The 17,828-nt window shown below is 38.3% G+C and overlaps 1 protein-coding gene across 2 annotated transcripts in view; it reads right to left on the bottom strand.

The window, feature by feature from the left end:
* Positions 1-16,786, bottom strand: part of USP38 (ubiquitin specific peptidase 38) — a 33,293-nt gene extending 16,507 nt beyond the window's left edge. Inside the window, exons 1-5 of one of the 2 annotated variants that reach the window (XM_059922539.1) lie at positions 15,575-16,786; positions 13,903-14,044; positions 8,155-8,284; positions 6,333-6,434; positions 1,737-1,895 (exon numbers count right to left, since the gene is read on the bottom strand). In XM_059922539.1, the coding sequence (XP_059778522.1) occupies positions 1,737-1,895; positions 6,333-6,434; positions 8,155-8,284; positions 13,903-14,044; positions 15,575-16,256 (1,215 nt within the window). In that variant the 5' untranslated portion in view covers positions 16,257-16,786. The remainder of the gene's footprint in view (positions 1-1,736; positions 1,896-6,332; positions 6,435-8,154; positions 8,285-13,902; positions 14,045-15,574) is intronic. The other variant, XM_059922540.1, reaches the window with a different exon arrangement.
* Positions 16,787-17,828: the final 1,042 nt, after the last annotated feature.

Genomic DNA, 17,828 nt, shown 5'->3' with positions numbered 1-17,828 from the left:
AAGCTTAACAAACAATTTGCTTTCAAATTCTGTAGTGAAACTAATATCTCCTTTTCATTGAATACTAATATTTACCCAGTATTAACCCTTAGAAATAAAAGCTCAAAGTAATCAGGGAATGAAAAATGAAAGTATCTAAGCACAATGACCTCTGACTTTAAGAAATAAAACTCAATCTCATGTTTAACCATATAGAAAAATTATTACAGGATACAGTTTCTTCCTTGCTTTGCGACATACGAGATAAAATTTTAAGTGTAAGTGGTTTCAAGCATGAGTAGAGCACTGGAGAATAAGGAAAGTTGGTAAAATCATTCAGGCTTTTTCGGACTATTACCATCGAAGGTACTTAGACCTCAGAAAACATTTTCTGAAGGAACTTTAATCTTTGGATTTGATTTTGTTGTTGTTGTTGCTGATAGCTAATGGAAAGTGCTTCCCTTGGTTTAAGAGGGAGATCCTTGATTCTTCTGAGCCTATTTCAGTTATCAGAATTTTCAACATTCAGCAGTGAAGAATGACATTTAACAACAGCAATAGCTTTCATCTATGGACACAGCGACACTGCAGAAAGAGATTAACATTACTATCAAATCCATGACAAAAACCAGTTTGCAGGGCAGAAACAGAGACACAGATGTAGAGAACAAATGTATGGACACCAAGGGGGGAAAGTGGCGGGGGGTGGTGGTGGTGGGATGAACTGGGAGATTGGGATTGACGTGTATACACTAATATGTATGAAATGGGTAACTAATAAGAACCTGCTGTGTAAAAAAATAAAGTTCTAAAATTCAAAAAAATAAGTAAAAAAAAAAAACAAAAAAAACCAACAAAGAAACCCTTTTATACATAAAGACATTTACTTCAGAAGTGTCAAACTGTCATACCAGTAGTACACATTAATTGCCGAACAGCCTTGTGTTCTGGGCTCAGTTTGATTTAGCTAACTCTATGGTAAAAAGAGCACGCTCTGAATTCACTTCAGATACATAAGAAGTACAGATAATGAGACCTTATATTTTATTTCAGATCTCAAAAAGGAACACTGTTAATAGAAATGATTTCTAATAACTTCTGAATACACCTAGCTGAGGCAAGTTCTTCAATTCTTTTGCTCTACCCTGATCACGCAATAAATCTACTAAGAGGAAAGTTTGCTTATTGTGACCCATTTTCAAGACAAACAGAATCAACGCTTTTTAGATCCAGTTATCTATACAAAGTTGAAAACCAGTATGTTCGCAAATATTCAAGTAAAGATTCTAAGAAATATGGACATTCATGAACAATCCATAGCAAAAATGAAATAAAAAACAGAAGAAACCTAAGTCAAATATTTTATTAAACTGTCTTTCCTTGATTCTAAGATGTATCTTACATATTTTAACATTTCTGATATTGGGATGCAACTCTGATGTATGTATTAACTTAATGTAGCATTTTTTAAAACAAATCTCCCCCAAAGGTATTACAAATTTACAGGTACACCTTATCATTGTTGGCATTGTAGAACTGAAGAAATATGGTTATTAATTTAGATTAGTTATAGTAAATAAGAGATTACTCCCTAAAAATTAATGAACCTTGATTCCAGCTGCATATTTTATTACATATAAAAGGCATATTTCCATAAAATAGTGAAATGAATAGCTGCTTATAGGACTGTTTCACCACATTCATCTATCACATCATGGGCTGCAGCTCCGCAAATACTGGTGCAACTATTATCATACCTTTATTGCTTCCAGGATAGGTTCGTAGAGATCTGGAAATCCAGAATAATGATACATCATACAGTGTATCAGTTCTGTTAATTGCACTAGGAAGGTTGTACTGGAAGGCAGACCATCACTTTTGAAGGAGTGAACCAAATTAACTACATGAGGAACAATCTGAACAGAAAAGAAGACAAACATTCCTCTATTTATACAAATTGTCAACAAATCCTCTAGCCTACAAATGGAATGCAAATGTCACATGATCAGCAAATGCTTTTCTGTATGTTTAGTCACTGCCTTTTTCTAAAAAAGTTATGAAGCTAAACATTTCTAGAATATCAAGGTAAATCTAGGTTTAAATGACATATAATTGTAATTCCATACAAGACCCCTCTCCTCATTCTTATACTCCATCTAAAACTAAGGTACAGACAAATTAAGGTACAAAATAGGAGCCTTAGTCACTGCCGCCATTCTAAAAAATGGCTTAAGTTGAAAAATGTTAGGGCTATTATATTTACCAGATTGTTCAGTAGGGAGAAAGTTTTAAAAGATAAACCCAGAATTAGCTTAAGAGCTCCATCTAGTGTGAATTTTAGATTTTTCACTTGAAAGAATTATACGGAGTGTAATTAGACATTAAGTAGACATTAAAGTCTACTTCAAAAAACCTTCAAGATAATTTATGCATGTAACTAAAATTACAGATCAGACCTCCCCGGTGGTGCAGTGGATAAGAATCCTCCTGCCAATGCAGGGGACACAGGTTCCAGCCCTGGTCCAGGAAGATCCCACATGCTATGGAGCAACTAAGCCCGTGTGCCACAACTACTGAGCCTGTGCTCTAGAGCCCATGAGCCACAACTACTGAAGCCCGCGTGCCTAGAGCCCGTGCTCTGCAACAAGAGAAGCCACCGCAATGAGAAGCCCGCTCACCCCAACGAAGAGTAGCCCCCGCTCGCCGCAACTAAAGAAAGCCCGTGCACAAAGACCCAACACAGCCATAATAAATAAATAAATAAATAAATAAATAAATAAATAAATAAAAATAAAATGACAGCTCAGGTTACAGCAGTACCTCTCTTTAAGATAAGGGACTACCTCTATTTTAGGGACGGTGTCTTATGTAAGCATGGTTATCCTTGCTAACAATCCCCATGCCCACCTCCAAAAAGAAGAGACAGTTCTAAAACGAAAGTGAATTAGAAATTTCTCTTATTTTTAAGGAATTGGGGTTAAAAATGAAAGCGAAATCTAAAATGCTCATTGCTCATAAATATGTAGAAAACTACTAATACTGATAATAAGCACAACAATGTCCTTTCATTATAAAATTCGAATAAAAAGTCAATACAGAGCCAATCACGTATTTAAGAGGTTATTAACAAAATAAAATAAATTCTATTTTGCAGCAATAGCTCATTCCATTAGTACGGTGCTATACTTGTCTCAACTAATTATTAATTATAATTTGATACTACATATTTACAGTTCACATGTAAAAAGCATCTTCTTATTTTCTACTTGAAGAACTTTTCTGTGTAGCAACATGGGAAAATATTTATTATGTAATGTTAAATTTTAAAAGAAGGATACAAAAACTGCATATAGATTACAAATATAAATACAACCTTGTTAAAATATATAGGGAAAAAAACATCGTGATGGAAAACATAAAAACCGTAGTGTAGTGAGATTGCAGGTAATTTCACTAACTTCCTATATTGTTATATTATCTTTCTGTAAAAGTTTAATTTTATTGTAAATGAATTATACTTATTGTAAAAAAAAAAAATCTAACAATACAAACTTGTATGAAGTAAAAGAAAAAGTCTCTGTCCCACTGTCCAGTGAAAGACACTGCTTGCTGTATATCACTTCATATAATATAACATATAATATGTCATGGCATACACCATATATACCATCTAGAACTTTTCTTATTTCAACTGACAATCACCTCTTGCCTCAATTCATGCAAAACCTCCCAACTGGTCTCCCTGTTTCCACCTTTGCCCTTCTTCAGACTATTCTCAAAGTAGCCAAATGAACGAAATAAAAAGCAGTGTAGAACATTTTTTTGGTTACTAACTCGTGATAAAAGTGAAGTTATAGCTCTATGGACTTATCATCAAACAGCAGTGACAACAATTATAGTTATATCCCAATCAACTCCCTTCCTTCCTGTAGAAAGAAAATCATATTCTTAAATTAACACTGCTATTCTCATTCTGCCGTCTCTGGTTTTACTCTTATGCTTTGAGGTCTTAAATCACACTTTAGCTTTTGCACCACTTTCTTTAATCTTACCTCCAACAAAGGTATTAATCTGACCATAAAACTACCAGTTCCTAATGGTTCACTCTACTGCTATCATCTCTACATTTCAAAGCAAATCTGAATTATAATTTTGCTCCATAAAGCCATATCTATCAGATACTCTCTTGCTAAAATAGTCAGAAATCCAAAATATTGTTTCCTCAGAGGTGACAGGAGAGACAGAGATGGAAGAGAAGAGGAAAGAATTTTTAAAATGATTGTTTAATTTACAAATACCAAATCTTCTAAAAGCTAGCGAACAATCTTCCTAGTGTAGATTGGATCTCTGCAGTCAGATAATATACATAATTGTCTACTACTACATCCTATGTGGTCAAAATGATCACTGATGTGGAAATAAGACTAAGTTCTTCACAAGCATATAGATAGACATCCAAGCAGGTTATTACCTTCTAAATATCTGAAAGTTGATTTTTTTCCTGAATGAGCAAATCTAAATATTTGCAGACATTATTGTGATACTCATTAAACTTAAGTTACTATTTGAGAAAATGTGTATAACTTATTTAATTAGAAGCTTTGATATTTTCTCTTTTGTTTAAAAATTTTTTCCCACTTATAAAAAGCATACGAAAAGCAACTTGGTCCATAATAACACACACTATAATTTCAATCTCAGTTTGCTCTAAAATATTCTAAATGTATAATACAATGAATAATGATGCTGGTGATTCCAGATTATTGTTCATTCTTAGCAACTCCTAAACCTGAGTCCTTCGCTGAGTTATTTAGAGTTATAGGTGATTTAACTACCACATGATCCACTACTAAATGCCCAAGTTAATTTTAGTTGAGTAGCAGGTCAGGCTACACACAGAATGTAGAGAGTTATTAGGTCTTTGTTTTTAGACTTTACTAGGCCAGATCACAATTTTCTACTTTAGATCTAACTGTTCTTTAAATAAATGATTTAATATTTACTTATTTCAGTAGCCAAATATTTCAAAGTCAACCATTTGCCATTTCAATTACTTTTTTCAGGAAAAAAAAAGCAATACAAGGTAAGGAGATATCTTCTATCTTTTAAAAAATTGAGCAAAGAAATAGGTTTAGAGTACAGCAAAAGTGACTTTTCAGAGAGATTAAGGAATGTATGGAGAGCAATAAATATTAGAATGGATGATTTCCTTCCCAGAAATTCTGAAAATAAACCTTTTCTCAAATGGCCTATACATGATCATGCCTGAAGACAGGGAAAAATAGTTGTTTTTTTTCCCTTGGAAGATTTTGCTAGTATAGCTGCTGTATTAGCTCAAGTTTGAGTTTTGTTTGTGTAATGGATATAAGGTTATGAACTGATGATCAAGCTCACCAATTAGGGCAATGAACTGCAGAAATCACTCACCCTAAGAGATAATGTATAATGTAATTACTTGTTAGTAAGGTTTACTTCTATTAAGCCTGAAGATTTTGGAAATGAGGCACCAAGTAGCCTATGTGAGTATATAATTCTCTGAGGCTAGTTACATTTCTAGCTGACAATCAACAACTGAAATTCTGCACTTTATCAGTCTCCTTTGAATTCGTTTGTGGTGGGTCCGTATTCCTAAGATTTTAACATTGTGGGTGTGTTGATAATGAGTTTCTAGTCCTGTAAAACTGAGGATCAGACCTTGGAGGAAGCAAGTAACCACATAAACCACTGCTTTCCTGTGATCCCCTAGGTAGAAAAATGGACAGGTTCCCAAAATAACATTTTGTCATTTTTTACCTGCAATAACTGATAATCAAATAATCAAAATCAAATCAAATCAAAAGCAGTGATGTAGCTGCTGTAGTTAAAAGTGTTAGGATTCTGGTTATATTTTAAAGGTGGAATCAACAGAATTTGTAGGATATGGGCTGAAAGAGAATGAAAAGCCCTAATTCTGGGGCAACAAAACAAAGACTTATGGTTTCATGCTTCTGAAATTCTAAAGCAGTCAGTGGTTTTAAACCATTTTTCTCCTACACTGTTCACCTGTGCAACAGACAACCAACAGTGACACTGACATGTGACATCTCTCATGTACAAGAGTAACTTTTAACTTTCAATTGCTGGTTGTGATTGCAAGTGGAGCAATTTTGGTGAGACCCAAAACATTCTAAAAACATACTCTTTGGAAGGAAATCTCACAATCTCAATTTTAAAAGGAATCATAAAGCTACACGAAAATAGTTAAGGATTTAGGACCAACCTACAATCTTTTCACATATACAAATGTGACTCAATATTAAATTGAAATTTTAAAACAAGTCTTTTCGGTGTAGAAAGCTTGCGTCATAACTTACCAAATGGAACGCCTCTGGAGAATGCTGAAAACTAAGCAGCATGTGAGAAAGAACTGTGAGAGCACCGGGTCTCACAAGAGGAAACCAAAGCCGATTAAAAACCTGCAGAAAAGATAAGACATCCATTTTAAGAGTTGGTAGGGAAATAATTAATCCAATCAGTGGTTATTTTCCTAGGGCCAAAAATTATTTGTGTGAATATCCCCTTTCCTGAGAAGTTCTGTCATAACATATGTTATTAAATTCTGGGAAAGGGAGAAAGTTGGGAAATAATATGACAGAGATCAAGAGAATATCATGACCTAACCAACTCTGAAAACTCCCTGATCAAATAAAAATCTGTCAAACCATGTTTACAAGGTGATAGCTCCCTGTTCCTTTATTCATTCAATTCGTTCAGCAAATACTTATTGACCACCTACTGCTGCTTGGCACTATTCTAAGTACTGGAGATACAATGGTAGATTAAAAAAAAAGAAATCTCTGATCTTACAGGGCTTACTGTCTAGAGGGTGAGTAGCGACAATAAAAAGTAACATGGGAGAGAAATGCTATGAAAGCAGGGTATGTTGAAGAGGGAGTGCTGAGTGGCAAAAAGATCTGCTATTTTATATACGGAATTTAAAAAATGCATCGTGATAAAGGTGATACCTGACTTCAAAAAACTGAAAGGAATGAGAGTAAGTCTGACAGATAACTGGGAGAAGAGCGTAATAAGCAGAGCAAAGGCCCTGAGGCCTCCACCCTGGTGGACTAGAGATATAACAACGAGGGCAGTGTAAGTAAAGCACAGAGACGGAGGCAATAATAGTGGGAGACCGGATGAGAGAAGTAGCTAGCAGTGGGCCAGATCAGGTAGGACCTTGTGTGACACCTGAAGAGGACCAAGGGCAGGAGCTGCAAGGCTACTGCAATCAATATAGCAAGGGGTGATGATTACTTTGGACCAGGGTGGTAGTGATGTAGCTGGTTACAAGTGGTAGAATTCGGGATATATTTTAAAGGTGGAGTCAACAGGATTTGTAAGATATGGGCTGAGAGAGAATGAAAAGAGACAAGAATAGCTTCAAGGTTTTGGGCCTGAGCATGTAGAAGGATGAAGCAGTCATTTAAGATGGGGAAGACCAGGTCTGGGAGGGAAAAATCAGGGGTTAGATTGTGGATAAGTTGAACTTGAGATCCAACTGTCTAAGCTGGATAAGTGAATATGGAGTCCATGGGAGAATAATGGACTAGAAATATAAACCTGGCAGTCATTAACTTAGAGACATTATTTAAAGCCATGCGTCACTATAAGTATGGACTGAGAAGAAAGTGAACCAGAGATGCGATTCTAAGGCACTCTAAAGTTAGAAAGATCCACTACAGGAGACTGAGAAGCCAGGGAACTAGGACAAAAATCAGGAGAGTATAATGTCCTGGAAACTAAGGCAGGAAAGTGTTTCAAGAGGGAGTGATCAACTATGTCAAATGACTAACAGGTCAGCGAGAGAGGGCTTGAGAAATAACTCCTGAGTTAAGCAACACTGGAAAGCACTGGTGTCAAAGACAGCTTTGGCAGAATAACGGTGGTAAAAGTTTGATTAGTTGGGATTCAAGAGATAACGGGAGGAATTTGTTTTCATAATAAATACCTGAAAACAGCAAAATTATTTTAATTACCTAATCTTAAGCAGCATTTTAAATTTCTAAAGCCCATTCAAAAGAAAACCAAAAACAAGACCATATTCAAAATTAGACACTTTAAAGGGGACAACCCAAAGATGAAAAGACTTATTATATGGGTCCATATGTTCCCATAGATTTATACACTCCCACTTACTAGTTCTATCTTCAGTAAAGTAACATCTATCAAAATAGTAAACTTCTGGACAGCCGCCAGTCCTTTCAGGAGTGCAATCACCCATGTGTCTACATGCTGAGCCAACGGCCAGGACAGCCAGTCAATCATTCTGAAAATTGAAGGAAAACAAAACTATCAGCATTGAAAATATCTTTAACATTATTTAGTTAAGAATAACAGGAGTTATAATCACTCACTTTGTGACTCAAGTAAACTGAGCTTGCTTGTGAAAAGTACTATTCAAGATGTAGAAATGACTATTATGGGTGCTAGAACTCAAGGAGTTTCCAATCTTGTAAGCTGACAGTTTCTTATATAACATATTTGCATAAAAAGAATTTCTGATAAACAATCATTTTGCATAAATGCAAAGTTTTAAACATGCTATATAGTGGTATCAATAATTTATTAGGCAAATTTACTCTAAGGAGAACAGTTAAAATACGGCTATCTGGGACTTTCCTGGTGGTACAGTGGTTAAGAATCCGTCTTTCAATGCAGGGGACACTGGTTCAATCCCTGGTTAGGGAACTAAGATCCCACATGCCACGGGGCAACTAAGCCCGAGTGCTGCAACTACTGAGCCCACACGCCACAGCTACCGAGCCTACACCACAACTAGAGAGAAGCCCGTGCGCTGCAATGAAGAGCCCATGTGCCGCAACTAAGACCAGATGCAGCCAATAAATAAATAAATAAATATCCAAAAAACAAAAATATGGCTATCTGAACTGAGACATACAGATACGAACCAAAATTTCTCCTTTCTGGTGATTACAGTCTAAATATGAAATGCAGTGTTAAAAAAGACTATATTTTGAATTGTGAAACAGGTCTCTTCATCCCTTTCAAAATCTTACCATACAAAGACAACAAAAAGAAACTTCAAATAGATAAAAGGGCACCACATGTGTAAATACTGAAATGGCCTCATTTTGTAATAATGAGTGTTTTTCTTTTTGAGTACCAATCCCGTTTAATGGAAATAAAGATAAAGTAATATGGGGTATGATGGAGACTATCCTTAATGTTAAACACCAACCACAATGAAAAAGACTGCTATGACTCTTTTGGAAAGCAACTGGGCCAAATGTTCATATTATTTGATCCAGTAATCCAAATGGGAGGACTATATAATAAAAAAAAATAGTAAAACAAACCAGGTTTTTAAAGTCAGAATGATATGGTTTAAAAATCTCAATTCACCATTTATTAGCTGGGGAACCCTAAATACTAATGTAAGTTATTTAACTTCTTTGTGTCTCAGTTCCTTATCTGTAGATTACGGATAAATTTTACAGGACCGATGTGAAGGTTAAATGAGTTAATACACTGGAAATACTGTGAATGTCTTTCTTCCAAATATTTACACATGTGGCAATAAACAAATACTCTGATTGTACAAAATGTAAAATATAAATACTAAGTACATAAACACGGGGCCCAAAGAGCAACTAACATGTCAAAAGGACTGACTTTCATATTGATATGTTATAAATTATCTATCAATACATGAACACTGGAGTGTTACCTTTATTAAGGTTTTTGCTCTTAAGATTAAAATGTTCCATCAGACATTAAGAGTGGCTCCAAAGTTCAAACTCATTTTACTACAAGTTATCTGTATGTTCTCTCTGCTCCCTGCACACATTTTATCTCCCTTCTTGTTTTTCTGGCCAACAATGATGGTTGTAAGTCATTAAAGTAGTCCCTAACAGCTGTTCCACGTCTCTCAGCTATTGTTAGCCTTGTTTTCACAAGTCTGTGGCCACTCTAAGTACATGAAGTAGAAACTAGAGACACTTGCATTTGTGTACAAAGAGTATATTCACTGCATCACTGCTTGTGATACAGAAAAAATGCAAATTATCTAAATGTCCATCATAAGGAAATGGCTAAATATACTATGGTATTGATACTATGAAATATTATGTTGAGTTTTAAAAGATGAGATAGATCAATATGAATCTATCCACAGGGATCTAACACAGAAAGATCTGAGATATTGTTGAATTAAAAAAGAAAAAAATGCCGGTATATCTTTTTAAAACTGTTTTTTGTTTGTTTAAAAGAAAACATATGAGTACATATTGTATATATATTTTTTAGCATAAATACGTACACAAAAAAACATGTGGTTTAGAGAAGGAGTGTATGTGAGCACATCTCTTTGGCTGTATGGACTCTTCCCCGTGGGGAGCAAAGTCCCAGAGTAGAACCAGGTTGGGCTCTCTAGCACACAGGGCCCGAGGCCAGAACTCCCTTTAGCTCAGGTCTAAGGGGAGTATCAGTAAAGAGTGAGGGGGGCAGAGTACAAAATTCGACTTGGCCATGGCTTTTCATCATCTCTAATCACCCAATCAGCCTTTTCCTCCATCCTCTCCATTTCTAGCCTCCCATCTCGTAAGCCTCTAGTCTTTATCTTATGCCATGTGTACCCAATCTCCTAACCACCCTAAAGATACTTCAAGTCAGAAGTAACACAAATTAGAAGCCACTCATTCAAAAATATTTGAGTATCTATTATATAATAGGCACTGTGTTAAGTGCTAAAAATATAATAGTAAAATATGGTTTCTGCCCTCAAACTGATAAGGAAAGTTAGGAAATTTTCAACAGTCACACAATTAATAAGTAGTAGTACTGGTATCTGAACTAAGCTCTGCTGGCGTAAAAGGCAGCATCTTTGGCTACACTTTGATTATATTCTAGCATTGCTTCAATTTGATTGGACTTACATATGCTCCAATCCTCTCAGACAAAGGCACTATAGAATCAGTTATTTTTATGGTTAACTACAGTAATCTTATCCACCATGTATTGGTTACAATTTGAATTTTAAGGACACTTAACTCTGATAGGCTGATTTAATTTCTTACTATTTAAAGAACAGTTAGCTAGTTGTAATAAATCTTCTTTCCTCCGTTAGATTGTGGGCTTAAGAACAGCGATCTTGTTGTTTTGTTTTTTAATCTTTAATCTTTGATCTGCATTAAAATGGAGCTCAAATTTGTTGAATAAATGAAACCATTTCTCTCTATAGCCAAAAAAACGTACATGCAATTTGAAAAATATTAAAATTGGCAATATTATGAAAGGCCACAAAATAGATTTAATCTTAATTTGTAGAGCATAAAGCCAATTTTCACTTTATTGTAGGTAGCAGCTTAAGGGCTAGATCCAGCCTTCAGTTTTATTTGTTCCAATGTTTTAAAAATTAGAAAACTCCACATAAAAACTGGATTTCAGTCTCCTTTTGAAAAATCAGATTAGCAACACTGAACTCAAATTTCCCTGTGATAACAAGGCAACTGGAGTTGAGGATCAGCTTTCTCTTTTAGAAAATGCTTGTGTACCATTCCCTATTATTTCAGTTACCCCGGCCTATTTCATACTTTAATGTTACTATCTGGTTCTTGTACAATATCTGCATTTGCATTTCTTTGGATTACAGAAAATGACAGTAAAGCATGACAAGTGCTATGTGTGGGGAAGCGTAGAGTATGGGGGAGTAGAAGGTGGGAGTGTGATAAAAGTAAACATTACTATTCTTTTCAATTACATTTGCAATACAAGAATAATTACTCCAGGTATATTATAAGTTAAATAGGATCATGTCAGATAAATTGGAAATGCAACGGAAACTGGATCACAACTTTCCATAGAAACATAGGTAAAAATTAATTTCCAAATATATCTTAAAAATAAATTCGTAAATTGGACACTATGGTTGTTTTGAAGAGGTTAAAAAATTAAGACTAAGAGTGCCATACAGAACATTATAAATAAACTATAAGAAAAAAAAAAGAGAGGAAAAAAAGACTAAATGCTAGAGAGCGAGAATTGTACACATGTAGCTTTCTGAGAACCCAAAATAAATACTTAAGTTTACAGGTTACCTGATGACTGTAATTTATAACAGGTGCACAGAAACCACTGTTCTAAATCCTTACATTTTAGGGGACTTCCCAGGTGGTCCAGTGGTAAAGAATCTGCCTTACAATGCAGGGGATGCGGGTTCCTGTCTTCTTCTCGAACTAAGATCCCACATGCCACAGGGCAACTAAGCCTGCACACCACAACTACTGAGCTCATGCGCCTCAACTAGAGAGCCTGTGTGCCACAACTACAGAGCCCACGTGCCACAACTAGAGAAGAGAAACCCCACACACCACAACTAGAGAGAAGCCCACGCACCACAACTAAGACCTGACACAGCCAAAAATAAATAAATAAATCCTTACATTTTATTTAAATGTGCTATGCACACACACATATATGCGCACATAGGAAAATAGAAAAAAATTATAAAACAAAACCAGACAGATATGAAACAAGAACAGGAAGATAGGAAAAGCTCAATTAGAAAAATACAGTCATTGAAATAAAGAAACTCAATAACTGGAATAATCTCTATAAATGGGTACCTTTGAAGGAAAAACTAGTAAATTGTAAGACAGTATTGATGCTCTTCCCCTTAGATCCCCACAAGGTCTGCACCCTCATTTCCTTCATATCTTTACTTCAGGGTCACCTTCTCAGTGAGGCCTTCCTCATCTATCTTATTTAAAATTGCAAACCATTCCCCATGCTTTCTTGCTTTCCTATCTACTTTTTTCCAAAAACACTCATCACTATCCAACATAAGAAATTATTTTACTTACCATACTTAATGAAATCTAAAACAAAATCAGTTTTAGGATGTAAAACTTAGTTTATGTACCACTAAGGCAAGAAAAGTCCTGCAATCTAAACCAGAACACCAATGACTGTACCTTTCCACATTTTAGCATCTCTGAGATCAGGATGCAACTCTTCAAATATGTTACTGATATTGCCTGCCTGCCTCCTCAGCTAGAAGCCCGTTAGGATAGATATTTCTACCCATTTGTTCAATGAGGTTTTTAAACACTGCTTGGCACTCATGGTAAGTGCTCAATAAATGTGACTTGAATAGCTGAAAGAACGAATGATTGAATTAATAAAAGCACAAGAGTTCTGAGAAGTAAAAATAACATTAAGTTTACACCTAGAAATATAAGAATAAAACTGCAAAACATCAAGGGTAAAGAGAAAAGCATAAACATTACCAGAAGACCCTAACTAGGAAGACCCTAACTCACAAAGGAACGATAATCAAATTGACTGCAGACTCCACATCAGCAACAATAGATGCCAGAAGACAATGCAGTTATTATTTTCAAAATGCTAAGAGAAAATGACTATCAAATTAGAATTCTGTATCTTGCCAAATCATCTACTTGGGAATAAGCAAGAAAAAAACCACATTTCAAACAAAGGCTAAGAAAGTATTACCCAGAGGTCCTGGTTGAAAGAGAAAGTAAAAGTATATACTAAGTATATACTTAGAAAAAAAAAATCCCAGAAGGAGGAAATAGGTTGCAGGCAACAATACTGAGCAAAGAAATTAGTAAAATATATTGATAATCCAACCAACTCCTGACTGTACAGTAAGTGTATACGTGTGCTATATTTTTGGAATTTTAGAAAGCTGAATTGAAAACAGATTTGTGAGTTACTGGATGCCTGTCAGGCCTATAGTAAGGTGAACAATTCATTTCAATTAATTTGGGGAGTCTTTATATATTTGATTCCACAATTTCAGGTTTAGACATTTCCCTAAGTTTTTCATTACCCAGAAAATACAGCAAAATATCTCCTCCTCCCAAATCTACAATTACCATCTGTGGTGTTGTGAAGAAGTACCTGCAAAGAGCTTGGGTCATACTCGCATCTTTTACGTTGGGGTCCGTCGTAAGGCTCCTGATGAGCACTGTGATCATCTGGAGAGGAATGTGCTGCACAAGGCTTGCCAGTGCCACGGAAGGCTCAAAGGAGGCGTCTATTTCTCAATGGAAAAGAAAAAGGAACATGGCAACAAGGTTCAAGGGGAGTGTTTCGAGAGAGCAACAATTTACCACCCCTCCACCAAGCAGCTGTTACACTCCATCTCATGGGTGACGCTCACATACAAGGAATGTGAAACTGCAGAAACGAGAGATTAAGAGTAGTACTTCGACAGAACTACTGCTACATAAAAACTATTCTTCATTATGGCCATATTTAGTCCGTAAATTACTTTGTTTTCTTGCATTCTTTAATATTGTTATTGTCGTGCTAAAATACTCATTTGTAAAGCAGTAGTCAGAAAAGAAATGCAAGGTATCATTTAAATTCTCACTTTAGATCCTCCAAAGTAACTTACCCCTATTAATTATAGTAGTCATCACATTGTTCTAAGGAAAATTTTTTAAATCACTTAAAGAAGTAGAAACTAAGATGAATTTTGGGGGGACTTTGCTTAAACTACATGAAAATTAAGCAAATCCAAGATGAGCACCTTTACTGCTACAGCTGAAAAAGTTCTGGGGAAATCGAACTGTTCTAGCAACACAGGCAATACATGAAAAATTACAATTAAAAAATAAACCAAAACTCAGACAATGCAAATATATAGTTGGTAATTCTTTCATAAATGTACTTAATTCATCAGGAAAGCATGGAGCCTGTTAAAACTCTACTCTTATTTCTGATTCTCAACATAAAAGGAGGATACCTCCTTCACAAGTCCAATTTCGAACAACAGCCAGAGAACAACTGTGCCAAGCAGACAGGGAGTGAACACAGTTTTGGATCTACTGTTTCACAACTTACAGAGCTGGAAGCTCCATGTCCGAACAAGGAATGCAAACATACAGGTAAAATTCCCGGGTGAGAAAGCATTTTCCTGCTAAGTATCACCTGATCCCTCCCGGATTTCTAAGGACACGATCCGTGGGCTATTGACACCTGGAGCGCAAAAACACCTATTTAAGCCTTCATACTCTTTCCCTTCACTCATCCACCTGGATCTACTCTCACAAACTACTGAAGACATAAAATGTCAATATTCAACAACGACACAGTTAACTAGGATAATCTAATAATAAATGGCACACAGTCCATGAATTAAAAAATGGAAAAATTAAGAAACTGAGGAAAAACTCATGATGGCAAGATGACAGACTCACAGTACAATAATGATCCGGTAAACATTATTATGCGGCCATTAGTCACTAATGAATAGAAGCTTTTACATAGTAGCTGTCATCTTCAAAGCATTCCATAACCTGAGCAGAAGCTGGGCAGTTAAGCAACTTGTTTGCTGCCAAAGGTCTTAGACCTCGACGTTCTCAACCTCTAAACTGGAAACACTGCCCGTTTTTTAATGTCCAAAGTGACAGCCTGAATAGGGCAGTGAATAAGAATTTGGATGAAGGTGTTAAGATCTCCTCTCCCATTAAGATGTTTTCAGAGCAGGGAAACAAACACGGTGTGTACGTAAGAGACACACACTAAATTTCCAAGAGAGATTTTCTCGGAATGTCATGACCCTTACCTGTGGAAGAGATGCTTGCAAAAACTTCTTGCAGGGAAGGCAGCAAGGTGGAGGGCTCGGCCTTCCAGATGTTCTGGAGCAAGTTACTCACTTTTGTCACCTGCGAGACATATTCCCGCAGCTCCTTCTCCTGGGTGGACACGCACTGGAAGTGGCCTATCGTGCGAACCAGCTGTTGGCAGAAGGTGATGGACAGTTTCCCCTTGGGGATGCACTGTACGAAGTCGGCCAGGAGGTCGCTCAGTCGGGCGCAAAGCTGCGGCTCCGGCCTCTCGCACACCATCCGCAGCACCTCCACCTGCAGCAGGCTGAAGAGGTCCAGCACCGACGGGCAGCTCATGATCAGCTTCAGGCCGTTGTGAATGTAGTCCAGGATGGCTACGTCCTTCCTGTCCAGCGAGTGGTAGCCCTGCTGGAGGAGGCCCAGCACGAACGTCTTGTTGAAGAAGGACTCGAACTCTGGCCGGTGGTAGCGCGCGTAGGCCTCCAGCACTTGGTGGCCCACCTGCCGCTGAAAGAGGTCCTGGCCCTCCAAGATGAGCCGCGTCGTCAGGTCAAACATGGCCTCGCACTGCGCCTCGTCCAGCCAATGCTCCGCCGACTCCACCACCTTCCGCACGATCACCCGCTTGAGGGGCAGCGGGTGCGAAGAAGTCACCAGGCCCTCCAGGATCTTGTCCATTGTCGCCACGCTGTAAGGCCCGGCCCAGGAGGGAAGGAGCGGGCGGCCACGGCCCCGAGGTGGGCCAGGAGAGCCCCGGGGCGGAGGTGAACTTGGAGCGCAGCAGCAGCAGCAGCGGGACCGACCACCGCCACCGCCGCCTCAGTAGCCACATTTATCGGGCAGGCGGGCCCATCCAAGCCCGGGCGGGAGTTGGCAAGCCTGGGGCGCGTAAGAACCGGCACCGCCCGCGATGGGCCTAAGAAGCCAGAGGCCCGCACTCCGCCGCCGCCCCGGGCCCGCGGTCCCTCTCAGCATCAGCTCGGAGGGGCCAGCGGGGTCCCCCGGCGGCTGTGGGTGCTCAGGGGCCGGGGCTGCGAGCCGGTGGGTGAGGAAGCGCGCCTCCGCGTTCTGCGGCAGCTGTGGGCGTCCGGGCTCCGGCAGGTCGTGGGATGAAACCCGCCCCGGGTTGAGTCAGGAGCCGCTGTCACGGACGGTGCCGGATCAGCCGGGGAGAAGACGAGGTGGACACCCTTGACCCGGATCCAGAAGGTCCGGCAAACAGGAAGTGAAGGACGTCGGAACCTCCGGAAAAGCCCGCCCCTCCGCCCTTCGCCCCGCCCCACTCCTTTCCTCCCTCCCCTCTCACCGTCCTCCGCCCACAGTCGCCTCCTCCCTCCCGGGCCGCGCTGGGATGACCTCGCTGACCCGCAGCCTAGCTGCTGCGCAGGCGCGGCTGCCTCTGGCTGAGTGAGGCGGCTACCGCAGCGTCACTGGGGATCGTGTGTAAGTCACAGGAGGCTTCCCGGGAGAAGCGGCCGGGAGCGGACGCGTTGGAGGTGGCTACGACTCTACGAGTTCCACCTTCCCATCTCTATCCGTTCTGTCCGAGTCAGGTTACTTGTGAAAGGCCGAGAAAGTTTTATTTAGGTAAAATCTTGTGAATGGGAAAGTTTTGGAAACGCGAGTAGAAGAGCATTTGGGGAGAAAGTAAGGAAAAGAACTCAAAATCCGGATTGAAGGGAAATCGTTTGAGGTCGTGGCTCATTCATCAAGAAATGAGCTAGGGTTCCTAAATGAGATTGCCTTTCTCTTGCGTGTGGTTATTAAAGTAAGGGCTGTACTGGTGGCCGTATACATTTAGAGACGATCCGTTATCTTTAGCAAATATCTTTTTAATGAGCTTTTGTGGCATGTCGAAAATTTATGTTGTCCGAAAAATGGGGGGAGAGTAAGGAAGATGACAGGTGAGAAAGAATGAAAGAGTACTCTGAAAATAAAAAAGGTGAAATTTTCACAGTATTTACGTGTAGGCTGACACTGAAGATGGTTTATAATAAAGAAGAATAGATGGAGTCATCATGCTTGTACTCTTTCAAGTTAAATTCCAAAGATTCACCATAAGAATTTAGGCTTTAATTGGAGGCCTTTAAGTTGGAAAATATTGCCTAATTATAGTTCCGTGAAGACTTGACTAATATGATTCTGAAATCAGACGTTAACGGCCTGTAATACAGACAAAACTTTAAAACGGTTCAGTTGAAATGTCCAGTAGAAAAAGGAACAAAATTGTAAGTTGTTTACTTTGCTTAA

Source organism: Balaenoptera ricei, chromosome 5, assembly GCF_028023285.1.
Source record: "Balaenoptera ricei isolate mBalRic1 chromosome 5, mBalRic1.hap2, whole genome shotgun sequence".
In the NCBI taxonomy this organism is placed as follows: Eukaryota; Metazoa; Chordata; class Mammalia; order Artiodactyla; family Balaenopteridae; genus Balaenoptera; species Balaenoptera ricei.
Note: the sequence above shows the minus strand (reverse complement) of the source record. Positions and strands in the feature narration are given on the sequence as shown.